The following is a 22,088-nucleotide window of genomic DNA, read 5'->3' on the forward strand; positions in this document are numbered from 1 at the left end:
TTGCTCTAATGCAAACATCTATATATGAAATTCTGACATATAGAGACACTGACACCTGCACAACTTAACTGCAGGAACATTTGTTAGACATCGATTCGAGGGTCAGTGGCATCTCTTGTGATCTGTGCAGCACAGATTGTCAGATCCTTTTACGTTTGTTCCTACAGCCTTTTTTTTTTACACTTTCTTTTTTTCTTTTTGAGAACTATCTGATCTTAATTTAAGAATCGTCAGTGATGGAGAATTCATCTTAGTCATTGGTTCATAATTCAAATTGGTAATTATCCCTACTTTTAAAACTCCAGTGTTTCAAAAATTGTTCCTGCAAACATTTGGAGGAAAACCCATAGAGACACATTTGTGACAGAAGGTAACCATCTGAAAGTTGAGATGGACCAGTCCTTGCATAGTAGAGGGTTTTTTTGCAAAATGTTTTCTCTCCTTTAATTATTTACCTCATAAAGAAACCAGTTTGATAGGCTAATTACACTTTCAAGGCTAGGGACTATGTTTTAAAATTACAAGGGGTTTACATGTTGTTTGACATATTGCTGCTTTTGACTTCTGCCTAACAGCACCAGCAATTCTTTACTGAGGGCAAACTCTAACCCTACTGCAACCAAGTGCATCCACAAAAATATGCAATTTAGTAGCTTGCCCTTAAGGAAGTGAGGATTTAGCCTTCCAAGACTAAGTGCACAGAGTTTGTTGCTAAAGCCCTAGCATGGGTGGTTGCAGCCTACAATATAGCATGAAGTCACCTTTGAACAAAAACCTCACTGTCTCTCTCAAGCAAAAGCAGGAGCTGAAGGGACTGGGGCACTATGCATGTGCTACACACTAGTGTGTGGTTAAGAACTGCAATAGAGAAAGACCGCTTCCTTCAGTGAGACCAGCAACCTGCTGCAAGCCCACCACATACGCATCCCCACTTACGACTGAGACAATGCCTGTTAAAGCTTTCTTAGCCAGACCAGTAAAAAGGTCTTAACCAAAAGCTAGCAATCTAAGCAAGATCTTGAAGCCAAGCAAATGGAAATGGAAAAATTTGCAGGACATACGTCAAACTGTGCTGCACAACTGCAGATGGCTGTCATGTGGTGCAGCCCATTTCAGTGTGGTCAGCTAATGCAACACACATGCTAGTGAGCACCCTGGGACCAAAACAGAAGACTCTCTGTGGAGCAGCCTCTCCTCGCTGTGGTCTGGCAGGCAGTGAATGGCACGAGACTTCAAAGGGAAGTCTAAGAAATGAGCACACCATTATGCCATTGCTTCGAGATCCTGCAACCTCCTATCTGGATCACATAAGGCAGCTGCCTACCCCAGCAGCTCCTAGCACTGGCAGTGGCAGGAGGTGCGTGACACAGAGCATTGGCTACCAGCTCACTGGAAAGCAGTGACACAGCTTAACCAGCATCCCACACAGCCTTCTGAAGAAAGCGATGGAGAGAGCAAAGATAACAAAGTCATCACCCAAAAGGACTCCTGCACATTCAAAAAAAACCCTTAAAATCAAATTTGAAAGACAGACACATCAGCTGAACAGCTTCTTCAGCATGGTTAACTGGTGTGGTGTGACCCATCTACCCCATCACAGACACAGCAGATCCCGGATCGTCAGCAACTGAGGGTCTCTGTGGCACCATGGCCCATTATAACCTTCCTATATGGCAGGCCCTGGTGAGGCGAGGAGCATCGAGCTGGAGTGCACACTGAGATCTAAGCTCTAACTCTGCATCTGAAGGCCACCTTTTGCTCAGCTGGTGGTGAAAAATGTGTGATGACCCCTCTTAACTTGTCAAAGAAGAGTCTTCCGAATTATCTCACCACAGAGCTAATGGGCCCTCACCTCCATGGGCACCTCTGTTGCACTCCTGTGAAAACCTCTACTTGTGCAAAGAAACCGGTGCAATTAAAGTCAATATAAAATTAGACAGAGTGGTGAATTATACTCAAAATACACAGAGCGTTTCCAAAGTTATACATGCTGTGTGTTCTCATAAATGAAACAATTACTCGTGGCTTCACTTACTCTCGGGTAATGCTTCTGAGACAACACATACTCGTTGACATAAAAGAGTATAAAGGATGCTGGAAACTTTTTGCCCACTCTCAATTCTCTTTTGCCTTATCCCTTACACGTACCTATAGGCATTATAGAGATTCCTTTTTTCATTCATATTCTGACACCGTCCCTCAACCGAACAGGGCAGGGTGAAGTTCCTCGCAGGGAATTCCATGAAGCAGTCACTGTTACTGGTGCAAGAGCTCTCCTCAATGCTTGCATCGTCCAGATCTGTTACCTTCAGTTCCCCATCCACAATCACAAACTGACGAGGGCGAAAATCCAGTAATGTCACGGAGCCAAGTGGAGAGTGAGCCAAATAATGCAGAAGCCGAACTAGGCTGAGGCATATCTGAAACCCCAAAAACATAGGTATCTTGCATTACTTTCTCAGTGTAAAGTATATAAACGAAACCACTTTAGCTGAAGATACATTTATAAATGTATGACAATATAAGAGTTAGAACTTGTTCTCAAAACTGAATCTTGCAACTAAGGTATTTTTCACAGGATTAACATAGTTGATTATAAAACCCTTAGAGACTTGAAACAAAAAATAAGCTTCTTTACCAGTGCTTTCCCACATTTCTCTTGAAGCAGGCCTTGTTGCTATTCTTACTTTTAACAGAAATAAAAGCATTAACTTTTAATAACACATTACGCACCAGCCTTGACCACGCAGCCTGAATCTGCTCTTTTACAGACTCCAGGTCTGGAAGTTTTGGCTGGATTGCTCTACAGCCTGGCCTGGAGCTCCAACTGCAGACGGTGTCTGTGTTGCCTCCATCCTGCCTCTTGACTGCTTTTAAATGTCCTTTTTTCCAATGGTTCCTCTTATGTTTGTCTTTTTTCAGGGCAGAAGCAAATGTCCAGAAAGACGAGCTCCACAGCCCCTCCGTAACTCTTTGTTGTGCCTCAAAATAAGTGTATGTGTCCATCTACCTCAGTGGGCCTACCTCTGTGGACTCTCATGTGCCACTTTGAGGATTGGGTAGGAGACTCTGCTGATGCTGCACTCCTCAACTGCAGGTTAGAAATTTGAGTAACTACTACCAGACAGCAAACTCAATTAATGTTGAACTCAGACCCCTTAACAAAGTACTGTTTTCAATTCATACATTCCTTCAGAGTCCACTATGTAATGTTTTCATGTAAATGTAGTATTAATATGAATGCAGTTAAATACTGGAATTTATAGTCTATGTATTAAATTAATAACAGGTCTTATTCAGTCTAGCAAGCTTTTTATTGTTTACATATAGTCTTTGATTTCTGTTAAAATACACTGTTATGGCCATGTGCATTGAAGTAGTCAAATCCATATTCAGTCTCGGGGCATGAATGGTATTCTCTGGGGAGCACCTAAAAGTATCTTTCGAAAGAAAGCTGTGCATGTCTGAAGTTACCCCTCACAGACCCTCCACCTGTGGGATATCAGGACTACCTCACACTTCTACCATCATTTCCCTGCTTGACCAGACTGGAACATTTTTATCCCACTTACAGAATACCACAGTTCACATGGAGATGCCTGTAGGTGTAGATGAACATGGGATTGGTTATGGGATGCCAGATTTGACCACCCTTTCCTTCCTCTGGAAGGACACAGGATCCGTGTATGTGCCATCCCACAATTTGCAATGTATAAAAGGTACATTCAGCCCATAAAACCACATTTCTTCAACAGCCAATGAACCCAGAACTGAGCTTGAACACCACAAGTTGTCATCTGGAATTATTGGCATTTCTCAAACATCAAAAAGCCTCTGCTCCTGCACTGGGAACCTCTGTGACCAACCTTGACGGTCTACTGTCCCATATTCCTGTTGTCAGGCTAGGACTGCAAATGCCCTCGTACGACAAGATGAAGGCTTTGCTCAGTATCACACACCTTATCTGAGCATAGAGGTGCTGAGCAAGCTTACTGCTTGCTGAGTAAGCTTACTGCTGAGTCCTTCAGCACAAGGAAATTATTATTTGTAGGAGTAAAGTCAAATATTTAGACAGTCATTTTCAGGATGGACCACAAACAAGTATCATGTATCAAGAAGACATGACTTTACTTCCACCTTCTGCTCTGCATTAATTGCATCCTAGACAAGCTAATGAACATGACATTATCTAAGACTTAATTACAGCAGTCACGGAAATGTTTCATCTGTAATTCCACCCCTATGAATCATCTCAGCACCTTAATCTAACTCTCTTTCATCTCCCTTTGCAATTGTTCACTCAGAAACATCCATGTTGGAAGAAAACTTCCCTGTTTGTTACCCACAATCTAACACATCTCTTGGCCATTCACTTTGCACACAGCTGTGATACAAGTTGAAGATGGGTCCCACATTTTCAGAGCCATGACTAGTACTTCTCTGAGGAAAAGGGAGCTGAAGCTTAGCACAGGGAACACACTTACTTATATTAGTAAAATAAACTCTGCCAGGGAACATTCCTGGGCACAGAAACTTAATCCCACATGCACACTTGCTAGCACAGTCTCTGGCCTGGGTCTGACCAGGACCAAGGCTGTTCTGCACAGTTCTCAGACGTGACCCTGAAGGCAGCACAGCCCAAGGACTATTTCTGACAGGCATCCCACATGCAGCCACCCAGCCTTCAGAGAGTGCAAGAATTCCACAGTACAGACATGGGCTGCACCACACTAGTTTGTCTCCCAGATTAGTCAGGCACACTTTTATTTTTCTGGTACGGATGTAGCAAGCCAAAGTGTTTTAGCTGAAGACTGCTGCTGCCTTGCAACATCTTAGGGAGTTAACCTCAGCTGACGACACATCCCGATATACACTGAGTGAGACAGCACTGTCTTGATCAAAGCATTGCTGCAGTCTGGCTTCATTTTGGACAAATTAAGTGTGACCTTCATGGTCCTGGTAAATTGCCAATGTAGTGGACAACTTGGGTTTGAGATTTGTATACATTAATTTTACTCTTCCCCCAGTAAAAGATGAATAGAGCAGGAAGCAGTAGAAAGTAATTCTAAAACCAACCTATGATAAAGATCAGGAGAGAAATGTAACATCCTTCTGTTGAGTAAATCCCAGCTGCAGAACACCACCCTCAATGCCAAAAATCTCAGGCCTCGAGCTTTAGCAAGTAAATGTTTGAAGATATTATGTAAAAAGCATTTAACTGGCTACAATTAGATATCATCAACAGACAAAACAGAAGGTATCTTAAATACTGCTGAAAGGGAGTACTAAATGTTATTTCCAAATCAAGATGTAATCATATGCAAAGCAAATGTTTAATACAAATTGTGAGCTGCACTGCATGGTACATAAGCCCTGCTTCAGATTATTTTTTATTCATTGATCTCTTAAAAGTTCTTTTAAAACAGTTGTTACTCACTCGAAATCTGTCTTCCCAGGAAGTCTGTAAAAGCTGAATCATCTCTAAAGGCGAGCCTAGTTCAGTGATGGTCGTCAGTGTGTCTGGGATGTCATTGCTATCTTGGTAGCAATAGCCATAGAGCTGAAAAAAATCACAACCAGGAAATATCAGTGTAATGTATCTTGGCATCCTTTTATGTTTCTCCATGGATGAGGTGCAAAGTAAGCATTGCTTATAAGGCTCTGAGCCTTACAATCTTGAAGTTGGCCCCCAATAGCTTTTGTGTCCTCTCATTGGAGGAACACTCTCTTGAAACTCTCAAATTAGTTAGCAGAGTCTCCTGTGGGCATAATATAGCAGAAGGTTGGTGAAGTGTTCCCTGCATACCCTCCTGTACAAGATCTCACCTCGATGAATGCTGCAAGGTTTTGGTAGCTGAGGGGCTATGAGGGTGGCTCCTGTGAGAAGCTGCTGGAAGCTTCCCCAATGTCCAATAGAGACAATGTCAAGCTGCCTACAAGATGGACTCATTGCCGGCTAAACCTGAGCCTATCAGTGACAGTGGTAGCGCCTCTGGAATAGCAAGGGTGGGGGGAGGGAGGGAAGCAGCAGAGAGGATTGATATGTGAGTGTAACAACTCTGCAGACACCAAGGCCACTGAAGAAAGAGGGGGAGGAGGTGCTCCAGAGGCCTGAGTAAATTCCCTTGCAGCCTGTGGTGCAGCCCATGGTGAGGCCCAGCCATGGAGGAGCAGATATCCACCAGCAGCCCAGGGAGGATCCCACACCAGAGCCACACACCAGATGCCCGAAGGAGACTCTGACCCCATGGGTAGCCTAACACTGGAGCAAGTCCCCAGCAGGACCTGTGTACCCATGGAGAGAGGAGCCCACAATGGAGTAATTTGTGACTCCACAGAGGACCCATGCTTGAGCAGTACTGTACCCTGTGGAAGGGACCCACACTGGGGCAGGTTATAAAGAACTGTAGACCATGGGAAGAACTCACATTGGAGCAATTTGTGAAGGACCATCTCACATGGGAGGGCCTCCACAAAGGAGCTGGGAAGGCATGTGAGGAGTCCATCCTCTGAGGAGGACGGAGAGGCAAAAATATGTGATAAACTGACTGCAACCCTATTCCCTGTTCTTCTGCACTGCTGGGGCAGGGAGGGGAAGGTAGAGAAATCAAGAGTAAAGTTAAGCCAGGGAAGAAGGAGGGCTAGAGGAAAAGTGTGGTTTAGGATTTGGTTCTATTTCTAATTATCCTACGCTGATTTGATTGGTAACAAATTAATTTTTCCCCAAGTCTAGTCTGGTTTTCCCCTGACGGTAATTACTGAGTGACCTCTTTGTCCTTATCTCAACCCACAAACATTTTGATATATTTTCTCTCCCCTGTCCAGCTGAGGAGATGAGTGATAGAGTGGCTTTGGTGGGCACCTGGCATCCAAACAGGGTCAACCCACTCCTAACATTTACAGGAAAAAAATACTCCAAAACCATTAAAAAAATCCATGAACGTAGAAACACAATTCTACGTAAGGAAAGATAGCTTAGCCTACACAGTATCTGGATAAATAAGACTGATTTTTCTGCTTAAAAGACACCACAGAATAGCTTTTAACAACATTTCCCAGAGGGCAATTATTTGGCAATGCATACTTCAATGACACGGTATCTTGAAATGCATTTGAAATGGCAACACTTATCTTTTTCCGAGACAGAAATTGCCTCTCACTATACTTGATGATTTGATAGACATGTGTGTGCAGTATCACTAAAGGAGGGCAAATGCTCCAAAATATTATCTGCCTGTGGCTTCTTCAGTTTAAAGACATTTAAATGGCAAATTCAACTATGTTCCAGCTCCTTCTTGTACTTGCATTCCAAGGACATTTGAGTGATTAATTTTCATTTGCACAAATAATTGTACAAGAAGAAAATTCAGAGATTAGGAAGAAGAGATGTCTTGCTTTATATGGAGTAGGACAATGTCTGACAGGGCTGGGGGATGGGCTTTCACAAGCTCCTTGCCAAGCCCTGGCAGAGAGGCAGTTAAATGAGCCTGATAAGGATCCGATTGCAACTTTCCAGCCAGAACAGCAAGCACATGAAATAAAATTAAATGTAATCTCTGCCCCCAGTCAAATAAACCATACAGTAAAAGAGTCTGTGTGAAAATGCAGCATTAATAAATGCCCTCCTGCTATTCCTCTACTGCCTTGCCCTGAGTAACTTGATTTTTCAAACCTCTTAGTTTTAAAAAGCTCAGGGAAGGTGATAGGGGAAGGTGAGCCGAGAGGACTCACATATAGCCCTGCAGTAGAAGCTAGGTTTGTGCAGATCAGAATGGGGACCGACCCTAATTCAGCAAGACGGCAAAGAGACAGACAAGTGGGTGCCATTGCTGGAGGGAACAGGGTAATGCCGAACACAAACTGCACAAGCAGATTGAAGTATCAAGCACATTCTTACGGCTTGTGACCCTCACAAACCAAAGAGACCAGGCTAAAGTCAGCAAATACAGGATTTGTTATGAACTGTTCTGCTAGCTCTGACTGTAGTTGTCTACACTGAAAGGCAAAAAGGGTGCCAAAAATGTAGAAGGAATAAACAATTTTTCTTTTTGGTGTAAAAATGACACTGGACACTGTTGTTCAAAACAGCTCCTTAAACATGGACATTAATCTAAACAAAAAAAAAAAAAACCAAAACAAAACAAAAAAAGAGCTGGAGGATTTCATTTTAAAACATGCTGAAAAGATTTTGGCATCGATGCACAATAGAGGATTTGTGATAGATGCCAATATGAACATTTGAAATAGGAAAAGGGACCTGTTTTACTGCCACAAAACCTGTAACAGCTATAATTTCTTAATCTTGAGCCATTCAGACCAAACTTGGGTTTCTTATTTATCATCTGTGACACGATTTTTGTGCAGCTTTTTGACAGGAGTTAAATCATTGTGTGCTGAAGACTATTGTAGAAGACTCGATGGCGGACTTGGTTGGACTCAATGATCTTAAAAGTCTTTTCCAACTGCAATGATTCTATGTTTCTTTGATCAGCACAATTCAGTTTAAGTCTTCTGAACTAACAAAAAGTGACATAAAATGCAAATATTTAATACAACATGTATCTCCTCTCAGAGACAAGCCAGATTCTGCAGTTATACTAAGAATTTCGTGTCTGTCTCGTGTGGGGTCAAACTAAGAAGGCAGGATGGAGCTCAGTAGGTTTGGAAACCCTCACTTCTGCATGTCAAAATCGAACATCTGTTTCTGTATCATCTGCAGAGTTCAGCTCTTGTCTTTAGCATAGTAATACTATCTATCCACTAGGGAAAAAGTCATAAGGGAAATTAGCAAGCAATCCAGACTAGGAAATGATAGCATCCCACTAACTTTCGGTTCACGGTAACACCAACTACAAAAAAGGCATCAGTCTTCATTAGACATTCTCAAAGTTTGTGAAAACCATTTCAGGAACAGAAATACAGAAGACAAACAACAATTATACACTCATTTGATTAAGAAAACATAACACATATGTATCTGCACATAGAAAGTATTGCAAAATTAGATTTATAATCCATTTATGTGCATATGGACACATAAGTAGAAATGAATTACAGTATCTGTCTCTTTTATCTCAATCCATGAATGCCAATAGTAATCATAATGATTTAGATTTGTTCTCAGAGAGCTGGAACTTTGCTCGTAATTCTTTCATTTTAGTATCCAATTTATACCTTAGCAAACGTCTTCACTACCCAAATATCTGAGTATTCGATGTATACTACATTAACACACATCTAATCACCTCAGTCAGTGTGGAAGCTTATATGACCCAATTCAGTTTTGGTTTCATATTAAATTGCTCTTTATGCTCACAAAATTTTCTTGCGCAAGTATTGCTGAACTTAATCAATCTTACAAGCTGAAAAACACAGTACTGAGCAAGTTAGTATACATCTAACTCAAAAAATACATAATCTAACCTGAGCTCTTTACTGCTTTACTTAAGTGAATGCTCTCCAGATGCAGTGTTATTACATAATTATATAGAGTTATAAAAGCACAGAAGTCTGAGATATAAAGGATTTATTGGCCACATTTATACTTTTCTAAACAAACTCCTGAAACTAAATGCAAAAAATGCACATGTAATTACATGGCCATATTTGTATGTGCAATTACTGTGATTACAAACTGGGCAAGTCCCAGCAGTCAGTTATGCATCTAAAATGGTTACATTCATCCCCTCTGATGAACCACCATCCAACATACAGATGCTAGAAAATACAGAATCTATATAGATGTAAAATATTCCAAGACAGTAATTCTTAGGCCTCTTGTTTAAGAAGCTGAGTTATTAAGACACGGGAAAAAGTACAGAGGTACTACTCAAAATGCTTTTTCCCCCCCCCCCTTCCTTTTGTTTTTGTCCAATCCATTTTAAGGTCTGAAATGAGACAAAATGGCTTGTATTCCCAGACAGTGAAGTAAGAAATGGATAGCTGTATGCATACAATAACAAGAAAAATAACCACACGGGGAAACTGAATATAGCTGGAAGCAAAAGATGAGCCAAAATATCTTCTCTATCTGAAATTCTATTAGGTTGGACATCATTCTCAGCATTGCAAAGCTACGCTTTAGATATATTCAAGAGTGATGGTTTTCATACGCTTTTTCAGCATGGTTCCAATTAAATGAATGGAAAGAAATACAATCTCACATCTTTTTGCTATCTTGAGTTAGTGCATTTAAGTGCCACCCCAATATATTTTTGTGTAGAATCTAATAGCAAACAGTCACAATATTAGGATGCCTTTCTGTCTGTTTAGAAAAACGTATGCCAGATATGAAATGTTGACTTGTTCTCACGTCGTGTGCCATAATTCATTTTGAGTAGCCCTGTAGACCGAATCCTTCCCTGTTTGGATTTTCTCAGTCATGAAAGCTCAGTCCTACATTAGTCTTTACACATCCAAAACTCCTACCAACTGCAAGAGTTTTTAGGCATGCTGGGCATACAGAGTCAGGCCCTGTGAAAGTTATATTGCTTTGTAGGAGCCCATGTCCCTGCAGCCGACAGTTCACCTCCTTTTACAACTCTCTTTTACTACAAATTATGGGGACAGAGGTGCCCCTTTCAGTAGAGCTGGGGCAGGGGGGAGGGCAAAAGCAGAGGTCAGCCCCTACACAAAAGCCGACAAGCTTACTGAATAAAAACACAAAATAAAGGAGCTTATTAAGCTGTCATCAGCAGGGTAAGTCTGTGCAAACAACGATCCCTCCTGCATTAATGTAGGCACCCTAGCTGGATTTTCAGAAAAATAAACGTCAAGCCAGAAACTCCACCAAAGCGTTACACTTCATTTATAGAGGTTGCTCAGTCAGCAACAGTAGGATCAGCTGCTCTCCTCAGACCGGGCTCTAGCCGCCTTCCCTAGCCAGGGCTGTGCCAGCTCAGCTCTGAGCCGCTGCGGCACCACCCCGGCTACTGGAGGGCAAAACTCCCCTCTACAGACCATGCCTTTACCCCTAAAACTACAATACAATCGTGAACCTCTTTCTTTGCCTTGCTAGTTTTTAGTCCATTATGTTTACAAACTTTAGATTTTCCCTACAACCACAAAAGCTGAAAACTTTCCCCTTTTTTCTTTAATGAACATGAGATTTCTATGACTCCAGGAATGGGAACTTCAGGAACACGTTTTACCAGCTGTAAAAAGAAGACAGGCTCAGCTGCATTACAATAGAAGTAACTTCTAGAAACTTAATTATCTTTGGTTTAATTATCTTAATTTGGACATACACAAACTTTCTACAGTAAGGCCTGACTGATGCCCAAAATGGAAAAGTGCAATTAAAAAATGCCTCGCTTTCACAAAGAGCAACAGCCTTTCTTTTAAAAAAGTACATGAACACAATGTTACCTAATCAAAACTGTTTGTGTCAAGAGATTGTATTCTGTAGTGACTTGGTGCCCAGGGGAAAGAAAAATCCCCCACTGACATTGGTAGCCATCCAATGACCCATTTGTTTGAGCTGTTATGTGTCAAAACTAGAACAGTGTATTTTAGAAGCTCTTTCAACTTTATTGCTATCAAAGTGAATGTAATATCTTTTATACAACCAATCCTTGGATTCATTTTTCATTCCTGGGGCAACAGGACAGTCCCTGGAAGAGCAGGAATTCCCAGCACTGCCTGGTATAGTTGTGATTTACCAATACTGATTTGAGGCATTTATGTCTAAGACCTATTCATCCCTCAGGTTTTAAACATTTCCCTTAATTACTGATAGCATAAACATATACAAATACACACACACATAAGCACATATCTACGTATATATTTCTGTATTTATTACATATGTATATGCACATTTCTATATGTAATACCTACACATTATTTTTGCATCTATATTTTAATGTTTTTAAATATACTTTTAAAAATATATTTGTGAGGTTTTTTTATTGTCACACCTACTCAGCCCAAAAGCATTTGCAAACCTGTAACATAAACCTCCCTGGAAAAAGGATGAGTTTCCTGAAAGATCTAAACTTTTAATACGGATTTATCCAACATCAACCTTCCTGCTACAGGATATAGAGAGATAGTGCACGAGAAGTTAATTGAATTTCTTGACAAGTGCTTAGCTTCATTGGAAAAAGACTTTTGTCCAGGGCATCTCCAGCAACACAGAGAACCTTTTGAGAGTGTGACCAAAACTGGATGCTGACAACTCTGGGGTGGGATTTCCTCTGCTGCAGGATACTGGAACCGACATCAAGCAGTAGATAATTCAAATATTAAGCCCTGAATTCACACTTCTACCCAGGCTTTTATTTATAAATGAATTATTACAATTAGCACTAAAATCCAGAGGTGTAAGGATCTCATACTGGTGCTAAACATGAAAGCTCACTAACAGAAAAATTGAAATGTGTTATTCAGAAACACACATAAATATGTATCTAACTGTGTCTCTTGGTATATGCACAGAGGTCCACAGATATCTCCATGTATTTTATATATATATGTGTGAGTGTATACATATCCATACATACATGTTGTTCTGATACTTACTATGTTGGCTATAATCTTTTGATTTAGAAACATTATGTCCCTTTTACTCTCCCTGCTTTCCTTACATTCTGAAGTGGAAAATTCTACTAAAAACATTTACAGCTGGTTGAATTTGCATTGCACTGCACAAGCTCAAGGCCCAACCCTGCAAATATTTAGTCACACAAGTAGCCCACTCTTGTAAAGCCTTCCAGTGAAGACAAATAGATCACTCATACAACCATGATTTCAGTGGAAAGGGCTGACATCACTGGAGCTGCAGTTCATTATCTTGTAAATAGCCAGACCAGAAGCTCCCCTGACCTCTATCCACAGCCACTGCATTCAGTTGCACTACACCAGCCATTTAACCCTTTGTTATGATGTGCTTTTGCATTACAAAACTATCAAATAACAACTGTTTGGAAAAGCTTGACCTAGATTCATCAGACTCATTTGTAGAATTCTTTCTTAGGTATCTGAGTCAAATCACCATATAGTTTATCAAAATGAGCTTTAAAATAAGCTTAGAGTCTATTTGCAGTTACATAGTCCAAGAAAAAAAGAAACTCTTTCCAAACTATATTGTTCCAAATTTGGCATAAAGCAATATAAACTATCCATGTTTGGTGTCTATTACCTAAGCTGAGAGGTTCAGCTGAGCATGACATAAAATAACAACTCCTTTAAAATTAGTCTAGAGTCAATATTAGTATTAGCACAGTGCCTGTGAGAACTCGTTGTTAGGAAGCTTTTCACAGCCATCACAGAAATGAAAAATTGCAACGGGAGATGCCACAAGGCATCTACCTGAACCATCAAGTTGGTGCAAAAATCCACAAACGAGACCTTCATAAAATCCAGCTTGCATATCTAATGCAGACATTTCACAAACCAGGGCTGCAACAGTTCCAAGCACGGCTCCAGCTCATGCTTGAGTCCACCAACACTCTGCATTTATGTGGCTAGCGGAGGGCCAAAGGAGTAGAGCTCTGCCAGCCCTGGCACGCCCTTCCTACCTGCCTCCTCCATAGACCTACCAGTCCTTCTCAAAACACAGCTGAAATGAGAAGACAGAGTATGTACAAAAGGGGCTTAACCATCCATTCCAAGGATAGGATAATTTCAGTTGGAAAAGATCTACAACTATTATCTAGTCCAACTGCCAGACCACTTTGGAGATGACCAAGAATTAAAGTACGGGCATTATTAAAGGCATTGTCCAAATGCCTCTTAAACACTGACAAGCTTATGGCATTGACTCTCTTTAGGAAGCCTGTTCCAGTTTTTGATCACTCTCTCAGTAAAGAAAAGCTTCCTAATGTCAAATCTGAATCTTTCCTGGCACAGGTTTGAACGATTGCCACATGTCTTATCACTGGATACTAGGGAGAAGACGTTTGTTTAACCACTCTACATTTCTGGAGGCGGCTGGGGAGTGACAAACCACATGCTTTCCCTTAGACTTTTGCCCCGTTCAGAATTAATTTCCAGGCCAGGATATTCACAGGGTGGAGCGGCCTTCTTCACTCACTGTCACGCCTCTGAAAAAGGCAAGCAGCAAGGGAGGGCTTGATCATACCCACAGCATCCCATGGTGACCACTGATCTCCCTGAGCTACTGTGCGGGAAGAGCAGTGCTGGGCTCCTCAAAGGAAAGTGGATGAGGTTGCAAGTCATCAGCTACCATAAAGGAGGCAGAAATTCAAACCAGAGTCTTCTGGAATGATTTACATGGCACATAAAACAGAGAAGCAATCATAGAAATCATTCAACAAAAGATTGGGATTAGTTTTATGAATGCTGTTTTCAAAGGGATGGATGACTTAGCCCTTTTAACTTATGTGATGGCACGTGCCTTATGGAAATCTGCTCCTGACAACAGCTTTGCAAGCTGAACACCCTCTGCCATCACATGCAATTCAATGGGAAAAAGTGTTACTTGTTGACTGCAGTGTCAGGATGTACAGTTTGCCTTCCAGTGACATGAATGGTTAGAGCTGGTTTGCAATTGTATCAGCTCTGCACTTCCAGCAGCTCTGAAGCTCTTGTTAACAGATCCTTTCTTCACTCTTAAAAGTACAGGATAACATCTGGGCCTTTTGGGAAGCAGTCTTGCAATAAAGCAGCAGTTTGTGTAATTCTTCTTTCCTCGCCAAACCGCATCTGTCTGCTCTCTCTGCCCTTCTCTACTCCACCCAGAGCTCCTTGGGACTGTGGGGACATCTGTTAGCAGCAGTGAACTGTCTCCACTGAGCCATCAGTAGGTGGCACTGCCTGCTTTTTTCTCTCTACCCACACAAGTGTCCAGTCCCGACACTGCATAAACTAAACTACCACTAATGCCCATGTGACTTGGATGTCTCATCTCCTGCAAGGTGCATCTACAGGAACATCAAGCAGTAGAGTGACAGGAACAAAGATCTATCTCCATTTCTGCTCATCAGGCAGGGGTGGTGGCAGCTTTTCCAAAGGAAGAAGTTGACCAGCAAGTGGTATGAAGCTACCCTGCTACCTAAACAGGATTTGGCAAGCTCATCTGCTTGGGAGCCTGAAGCTCCTTTGAGCCTAACGCCAGTTAAACAGATGGCATCAGGCCCATCTTGCACTGTGGGTGGTGGCCTCACTCATCAGCCAACCTATCCTAAAAGCAACTCAACTGACCTACTTTCGGCAATCCCCAACCCATGACTGCAGGTGGAACACACGGGTCAGACCCCAGCCAGCCCCAGTGTGTATGTGTGTAACAGGTAATTCTCATTAGATAATTGGGTTTTGAAAGCTTTGCATCTGCTGGTATCAGCAATCACAGCACTCTTCTAAAGAGTACAGTTCTCAAAGTTGTCATGGTCGAAAGGCTGCTAACTGCAGATCAAGGCCTGTTGCTTGAGAATCTTGCACCATTGCCATCACAAAGGGGATTCAATGCCCACCCGCTGGCAACAGGGAAGAGGTCCTTGAGTGGCTGTTTCCACTAGGGCTTCATCTCCCCCCCTGCTTTCTGAGAAAACAACACTGGATTCATGCAAGAAGCAGAAGAAGGAGGACCAGACCTTCAAGAGTCCACATATTCCCTATGCAAATGTAATTCACTGAAAATAATTGTGTATTGACTTTCTTCAGGCTTGGAAAGACTTGTCTACTTCCACCTGGAATAAGCAAACTGTATACAAAGCTTTATTATTTTAATTCTCACAATTAAAATGAAAACTGCCCTATCCTGCTGGCTATGCATTTGTATAGGGAAATCACAGTAAAAAGTCTGTTAATTATCACATGTAAACAAAAGAAAACCTTACCAAAAAAATAGATACTTAAATATATGGATTGGCTAGCACATCTTAAGTCTACTGAACTTGTCAACAGCAAGTGATCTATTATTTTAGTCAATGAATTTTCACAGTGATAAATATTCTCACTGTAATCATTACTAAAACAAATCAGTGACAAATACACTGGAGCTAACTGAACCAATTCATACAGAAATTGCTTTGACATCATAACTTGGATGGTGACTTTTTTTAGTGTGGATTACATTTCAGTGTTTCATCTGCATGTTTTCACTTCACACTAACGTTAAATAAGTCAAATGAAGCGGCCTTGTCTGGGAAAGTCAGCAAACCACCAGTTCTGTGAGCAGCTGGTGTCTTCCACTGGCTTCAGACAAAGCCAAGCCTTAAGCTTTTGTGTTTGTTTTTAAAAAAGCCGTAGTTCCTTCTTAAATGAATCATTGTTAACTCACACCAGAAGTGCTGATAAATAGCTGTCACAGAACTAAGCTTGCATTTTCCCAAATGTCTGCAGTTTCAAACCTTCCCTCCCTTCTCTTCAGCTTCAGTAATGCAAAAGAAAGAATTCCTCCAAAGAACCGCTTATGCCCATGAATGGCAACACCCTTAATTCTGATACTCCAGGGCTATAATTACATTATTACAGCAAATCAAACATTGCCTTTGTGTCTTTACAATCGTGCTCATTGTTTGAAATTAACTGCAAATGGCTTGATTTTCTTTTCTTCCTCAAATACAGGCAGGGAGGAATTAAAGCACACTAAATCATCTTCTCCACTAAAATGCAGGGAAAGCCAGGAATCAGACAGCAGCACCGAGGAAAAAAACACAGCACCGAGGAAAAGGAAAGGATCAGGCACTTCATTTGACACACAGTGACTGCAAAGCAATTAGTAGGCCACTAAACCCTCTCTTGCAATAAATTAGTGACCCAGTTCCCCCTCTTCCCCAGTGTCCTTCATCATAATATGAACTTTAATGAACCACTCCTCTCTTCCCCACTCCAAAGCAAATATATTTCCACTGCAGCCTGCACCTGCCCTTCCCAGAAGCTGCCAAGCCTTCAAGCTGCAGTGGGCTGGGGCTGTCCTAGATTGTGGGGGCAAAGCATGGGGCCACACCACATCACTGACTCTTCACCTGGTTTACAAGTGATGGGCAAAGCACAGGAACAAAAATAGGGCAGCAAGCTGTCTTGGCCTTGGCGTTGGCTAACGCGAAGCCACTCTCGCCATTTTTTCACGTTTCTTTTGGTAGACTTGATTCGCCACATCTGCTGGAGCTGACACATCTGGCTCCTTCCCCAAGCAGAGGGCATGGTGGATATGTCAACAATGTCATCATGTTGTCTGAAGGCAGTGGTTCTTTCTGGAAAGAGCTCTTTCCCTCTGTATCATATATTGTACAATAATCAAGTCTTTTAAAAGGATGGTTAAAAAAAAAAAAAGCTGATTTTGACAAGAGACAGGCCAGAATGGGAACTGCTGAGACAGTAAAGAACAAGCCTGTTATCTTACAAACTACACTTCAGGCTGTCAGCTGCCAGAGATTTACAGGAAAATCGCTTTTCCTAGGACCGAACCTACATGAAACCTCATTTCCAGCAAAGGAAACTCATGAACGCGTTCACCCTGAATGGCCCCTGCCAGGGCCAGGGATGCTGCGGAGTGGCCGGGCGCAGAGGATCAGGCAGCCTGTGGCAGGGCCGCTGCCCCACAGCAGACAGCAGGGATGGGTCCCCACAGGCCAGGGCCGTTTTCCCCCGCCACACGGGGAGGCGGAGGAAGACATCAGACTTGTCTCCTTCCCTAGGCGAGAGGCAGTGGGAATCCCACTGGTGTGGCAAGGGGATGGCAGGGAGGGCAGAGCACAGGTTGGTTCCTGCCCAAACCTCCCAGCTTCCCCCCTCCCATCCCAGGCTGCCCATCTGCCCTCGGTGGGGTGGCAGGAGGATGGCATGGCCTGATGGCTATTTATAGCAGCCATGGGTCATATTTGGGTATGCCGGGAGCTGGCAGAGGGATGGTAAGGGGCCAAGAAAAGAGGTAAAGAGCAAAGGCAGAAAAGTTCCCGGCCTTATGCTGGCCCAGTAGATGTTGTGTCATGCCTCTGGCATCTGTAAGCAGTGTGAATCCTACTGCTCCAATGGAAGCTGAAGCCCCGTCTAAAGCCAGAAGAGGAGAGGAGATGGCTTTTGAACAGATTTCCTCTGCCTCAACAGCAAACCCTAGACAGTGATTTCTAAGCCCTGGGCTGGCTTCTGCTGAAAGCAAGTTAAAAAACAGTCTTGAGGGTGGTAGTGACTGTCCCCTTTGAGATGTTAACAGAGACATAATCAATATATTTCCCATTGCTCGCTGGTGTCCATTTTCTGCACCGGTCTTACAAGCCCAGCATGACACCAAGAGTCTCACTTCCAGCCCGTACAGCTGCTGCCTCAACTGTGCCTAGGATAAAGCCAGACAGGTCGATTTTTACGCTCTCCTTTCAAGTTAAGGTCTTATGAAACATTTATCCCTCACACTGCAGCAACCTCATCCCGGTGACATCCAGGACCTCGGGGCCCTCCCAGCCTCAGTCAGGCAGCTCTGCATGGGCTGAGGGAGCCGGAGGGCTGACAAAAGAAAACGCAATGACAAACTCAGAACGAAACTGAAAACATGTTTCTGATTTAAGTGTAATCTATTTTTAAATAGAGTGGCATGTAAATATGAAGCCCTAATTAACACGCGGGATTTTTGCCCATTAGAGCATTTTCCCAGCACGGAGGCTGGGCGTGTTTCTCCTCCCAGCACTTGTGGAAGCGCCTGCTCATCCTCCAGCTGCTCCTGCCCCAGCCTTTCTTGCAAAGGGACACCGCACATCTCACCTTCACTTCCCCATCCAGAGCCCACCTGATGGCATGAAACGGAGAAATGAACGACTGTGGCTCCCTGGAGGTTTGCTGCAGAGGCAGTGGGGCTGCCAGTGGCTCCAGCCAGCTTCTGGGGTCATCCTTCCCCCCGCCCCCCCCCCAACTCAGCCGCACAGAAACACCGCAGCAGCTGCTCAGGACCCTTCACAGCCAACACAGCCCTTCCGTTTTCTGAGGGAAATTAATCCAAACGAATGCCAAATTCATCTTTCCAGCACAGAAAATCCCACACGAGTAACACAAGAAACAAACACTAGCACGTACCCCAAATGACACACAACTGTAAAAAAATACATGCTTCAAGCTCTACCTGGCAAACTCACTTCCACTGAGCATGAAAAATAACATTGAGGGAAAAAGAAAACCCAAAAAAACCAAAAACCCACCATCAGCGTTTACAACTGTAGGGTGTATATTTCCTGCTGTCAACTCAATCAGTCCCGATGGCTGAAGCCAGACACTGGTTTCCCCAAAAGAAGCAACAGAGGAGCAGCAAACACCCTTACCAGCAGCATAGCTCTTTGTAATTTGGTAGATGATGGTCTCCTAGTTAGACATAGTCCCACCAAGGAAAGAACACAGAAATTAGAAGAAAGGACGGTTAATGTATATTTTCTTGTCGTGGATAAATCATGACTACCTTTTCTTTGAACAGTATATGAAACTCGAGAGCTTTGATCGTTGGGATCTGAAGTTCTTGTGGGGGAGCTGGTACTCCTGCTGCTGAAGAAGAAACACAAAACTCCTTTACTCGATTCAGTTCAAAAAGCACCTACTGTGAGACCGTCTGGTCTAACGTTCATTTTTTTATTCTACTGCAACGCTCATGCTATGCGAAACGCAATAGGAATTTCCATACCCGCATTTCCATCCAAATGGACCCGTTGAGATTCATGCTGATGTGTAACAGTCCTACTAAGCAGCCCTTCTGGCAAGTGCCGGGCTGCCGACACACTAACAAGACGAACCCTCCTCGGCCAGTCGCCGTCGGTCTCTCCGTGGGTCGAGGCTACGTGTACCCAGCACGGCGCCCGCCGAGAGCCACCGCGGCCGCTGCCGGGGGTGCCCCGCCGCCGCCTCCACCTTTCCAGGGGTCCCCGGAGCAAGCGGCGCTTGCATCCAAGCCGGCTTTTATTTCCCACATTTGGGAAGCGCTTCTGAACCTCCGAGTTCTTCCCCTGCCCTCTCCCTTGCCCCCTTCCTCACCTCGCTATTAATTTTCTTTACGAAGATGAGCATCATCCGCCAGACCGGCCGTGGCAGAGGGATGCCAGTACGGTTCCGCCCGGCCCTCCGGGGAGTGCCCCTTCTCGGCGGCGTGGGAGCCTCGCCTCAGTGAGGTGGGGGGCTGCCAGCGGAAAGCGTCCAGCGACTCGCCTCCCGCCTTGCCCGCCGACCCGCCACGGGGACGTGGAGCGAGGCGAGGCGAGGAGCCGCCGTGTCCGCCCGCACCGCCGCCCCCCACAGCGCCTCTCGACGGCACTGCGGCTCCCCACTGAGGAGAGGCAGGAGGCGGGGGTAAGGTCTCGGGGGCTCCGCGGCACGGCCGCGGTCCGCTCCACGCTCCCGCTGGCGACGGTAGCACCGACAGGTTGCCCGCGGCGCGAACAAGAAAGCGGCGGAAAACCAGCGTAACGCCTCCGCCTCGACGGGGCTCCGCGGCAGCCCGCGCAGTACCCGCGTACCTGCAGGACGTTGGCGTGGCGCAGCCGCTGCAGCAGGATCATTTCTTTGACGATCTTGTAGGCGGCCAGGCGGTAGCAGTCCCCCAAGGCGGAGAACTGCCGCACGCAGTGGGCGATGTCGTGCCCGCCGAAATCCACCGCCTTCAGCGCCACGGCCAGCGTCCGGTTGAGAACCGCCTTGTAGACCGCCTTGGTGTACCCCGAGCCCAAGTATTGCACGCCGCTGACATTGCGGATGTCGCGGCAGCCCAGCAGAAGCGGCTCCAGCGAGAGCTCGGCCGAGACTCCTCTGGTCCGCGGCCCCGCCGCCGCTCGGCCCCGCGGCCCTGGCTGCTCCGCCGAGGTGCGCGGCGGCGCCAGGTCCATCAGGCGCCGCTCCCGCGGCCGCAGCGGCCGCCGCCCCGCCGCCGCCCGGTGCTGCCGATAGCGCAGCACCTCCTCGTAGCGCTCCCGGATCTGCCGAGCCAGGGCCGCCCGGCCGCCGCCGCCCTCCTCCTCCGGTGGGTCGAGGGGGACGCCGGGCGGGGAAGGGGGAGCCCCGTCGCGGGGTGGTGGCGGGTGCTCGGAGCCGGGGATGAAGAGGACGTTGAGCAGGGTGCCCAGGAGGAAGGCGAGGCAGCAGCCAGCCGCCACCGCCGTCTTCCTGCGCCTCATCTCCACTTCGCTGCCGGCTTGTCCAGCCTTTCGGGCGTCTCTCGTCTCGCCCCTTCCCCGGGAACCAGCTCCGAGGCTTTTTTTTTTTCCCCTCCTTCTTTCACCCCTTGTTGCTTGGGCTTTTTTTTTTTTTTTCTTTTTTCCTCTGGGCTGTGCCGGCGGCAGAACGGACCCCGGGCGCTCAGCCGGAGCTCAGCCCCTTACGGCGCGCCCGCATGACACTTGCCTCCCTGCTTTTAAGCCTCTGAAGCACTTATTATTAGCGGGACGCGGAGGAGGGCGGGGGAGCGGAGGGGATCCCCGGCCCGCTACCCCCCACCCCCGGCGACGCGCATTGATTGACAGCCCGGCCCTTCCCGCGGCCCGGCCGAGCAGCAGGGGGGCCTGGGAAACGTAGTCCCCTGCGGAAGCCCCGCCGGCCGCCGGCGAGCCCGGGAGCCGGGACTACATCTCCCAGGCTCGGCCGAGCCCCTAGGCGGGGAAGGCGCGGGGTGGGGCGGAGCTGAGCCGAGCCGGCGGGCGGACTCCCCTGAGGGGTGCCGCGGCCCCGGGAGCGCCGCTGCCGCTGATTGTCCGGCCGGGACGGGTCGGGTCGGACGGGCCGGGCGTCGGGCGCTTCCACCGTGCGGGGCGGGAGCTGCGCGGCTGTAGTCCTTCCCACGTATGTTCGCGGCGCGGGGCAAGTCACGCCGGCGGTGGTTTGTGCGCGGTGCCCGTGTCCCCGACAGCCGTGGGGTGGGGGCCACAAGCACCTACGGATCCATAGAACCAAACAAAGGAGAAGGAGAGGAGATTCTGATGCCTTTCGCCATCTCGTTTCTCGCCTCCAAAATGCAGCGAAAGGGGGCGGCTGCAGCCAGGAGCGGCGAGTCTTTAGGATCCTGGGTGAAAGCCTCATCGCCAGGCACTCGGTCGAGCACCCTCCGGGCGCGGCCCAAGGCGGGCGCGGAGGAGGGGAGGGCCGGCGGAGGAGAGGGGGGGCTCGGGGTGCATGTCACCCACACGAGGCTGCAGCCACAAATCACGGCCTCGGCATGGGGTAGC

The 22,088-nt window shown here is 45.8% G+C and overlaps 1 protein-coding gene across 1 annotated transcript in view; it reads right to left on the reverse strand.

Annotated features, from left to right (window-relative positions):
* The window catches only part of PKDCC (protein kinase domain containing, cytoplasmic), a 38,175-nt gene extending 16,827 nt beyond the window's left edge, over positions 1-21,348 (reverse strand). Inside the window, exons 1-3 of the mRNA XM_061991347.1 lie at positions 20,391-21,348; positions 5,438-5,560; positions 2,149-2,420 (exon numbers count right to left, since the gene is read on the reverse strand). Coding sequence (XP_061847331.1) covers positions 2,149-2,420; positions 5,438-5,560; positions 20,391-21,044 — 1,049 coding nt within the window. The 5' untranslated portion in view covers positions 21,045-21,348. The remainder of the gene's footprint in view (positions 1-2,148; positions 2,421-5,437; positions 5,561-20,390) is intronic.
* Between the last annotated feature and the right edge of the window lie 740 nt (positions 21,349-22,088).

The sequence above is a fragment of the Colius striatus genome, chromosome 2 (assembly GCF_028858725.1).
Source record: "Colius striatus isolate bColStr4 chromosome 2, bColStr4.1.hap1, whole genome shotgun sequence".
NCBI lineage: Eukaryota > Metazoa > Chordata > Aves > Coliiformes > Coliidae > Colius > Colius striatus.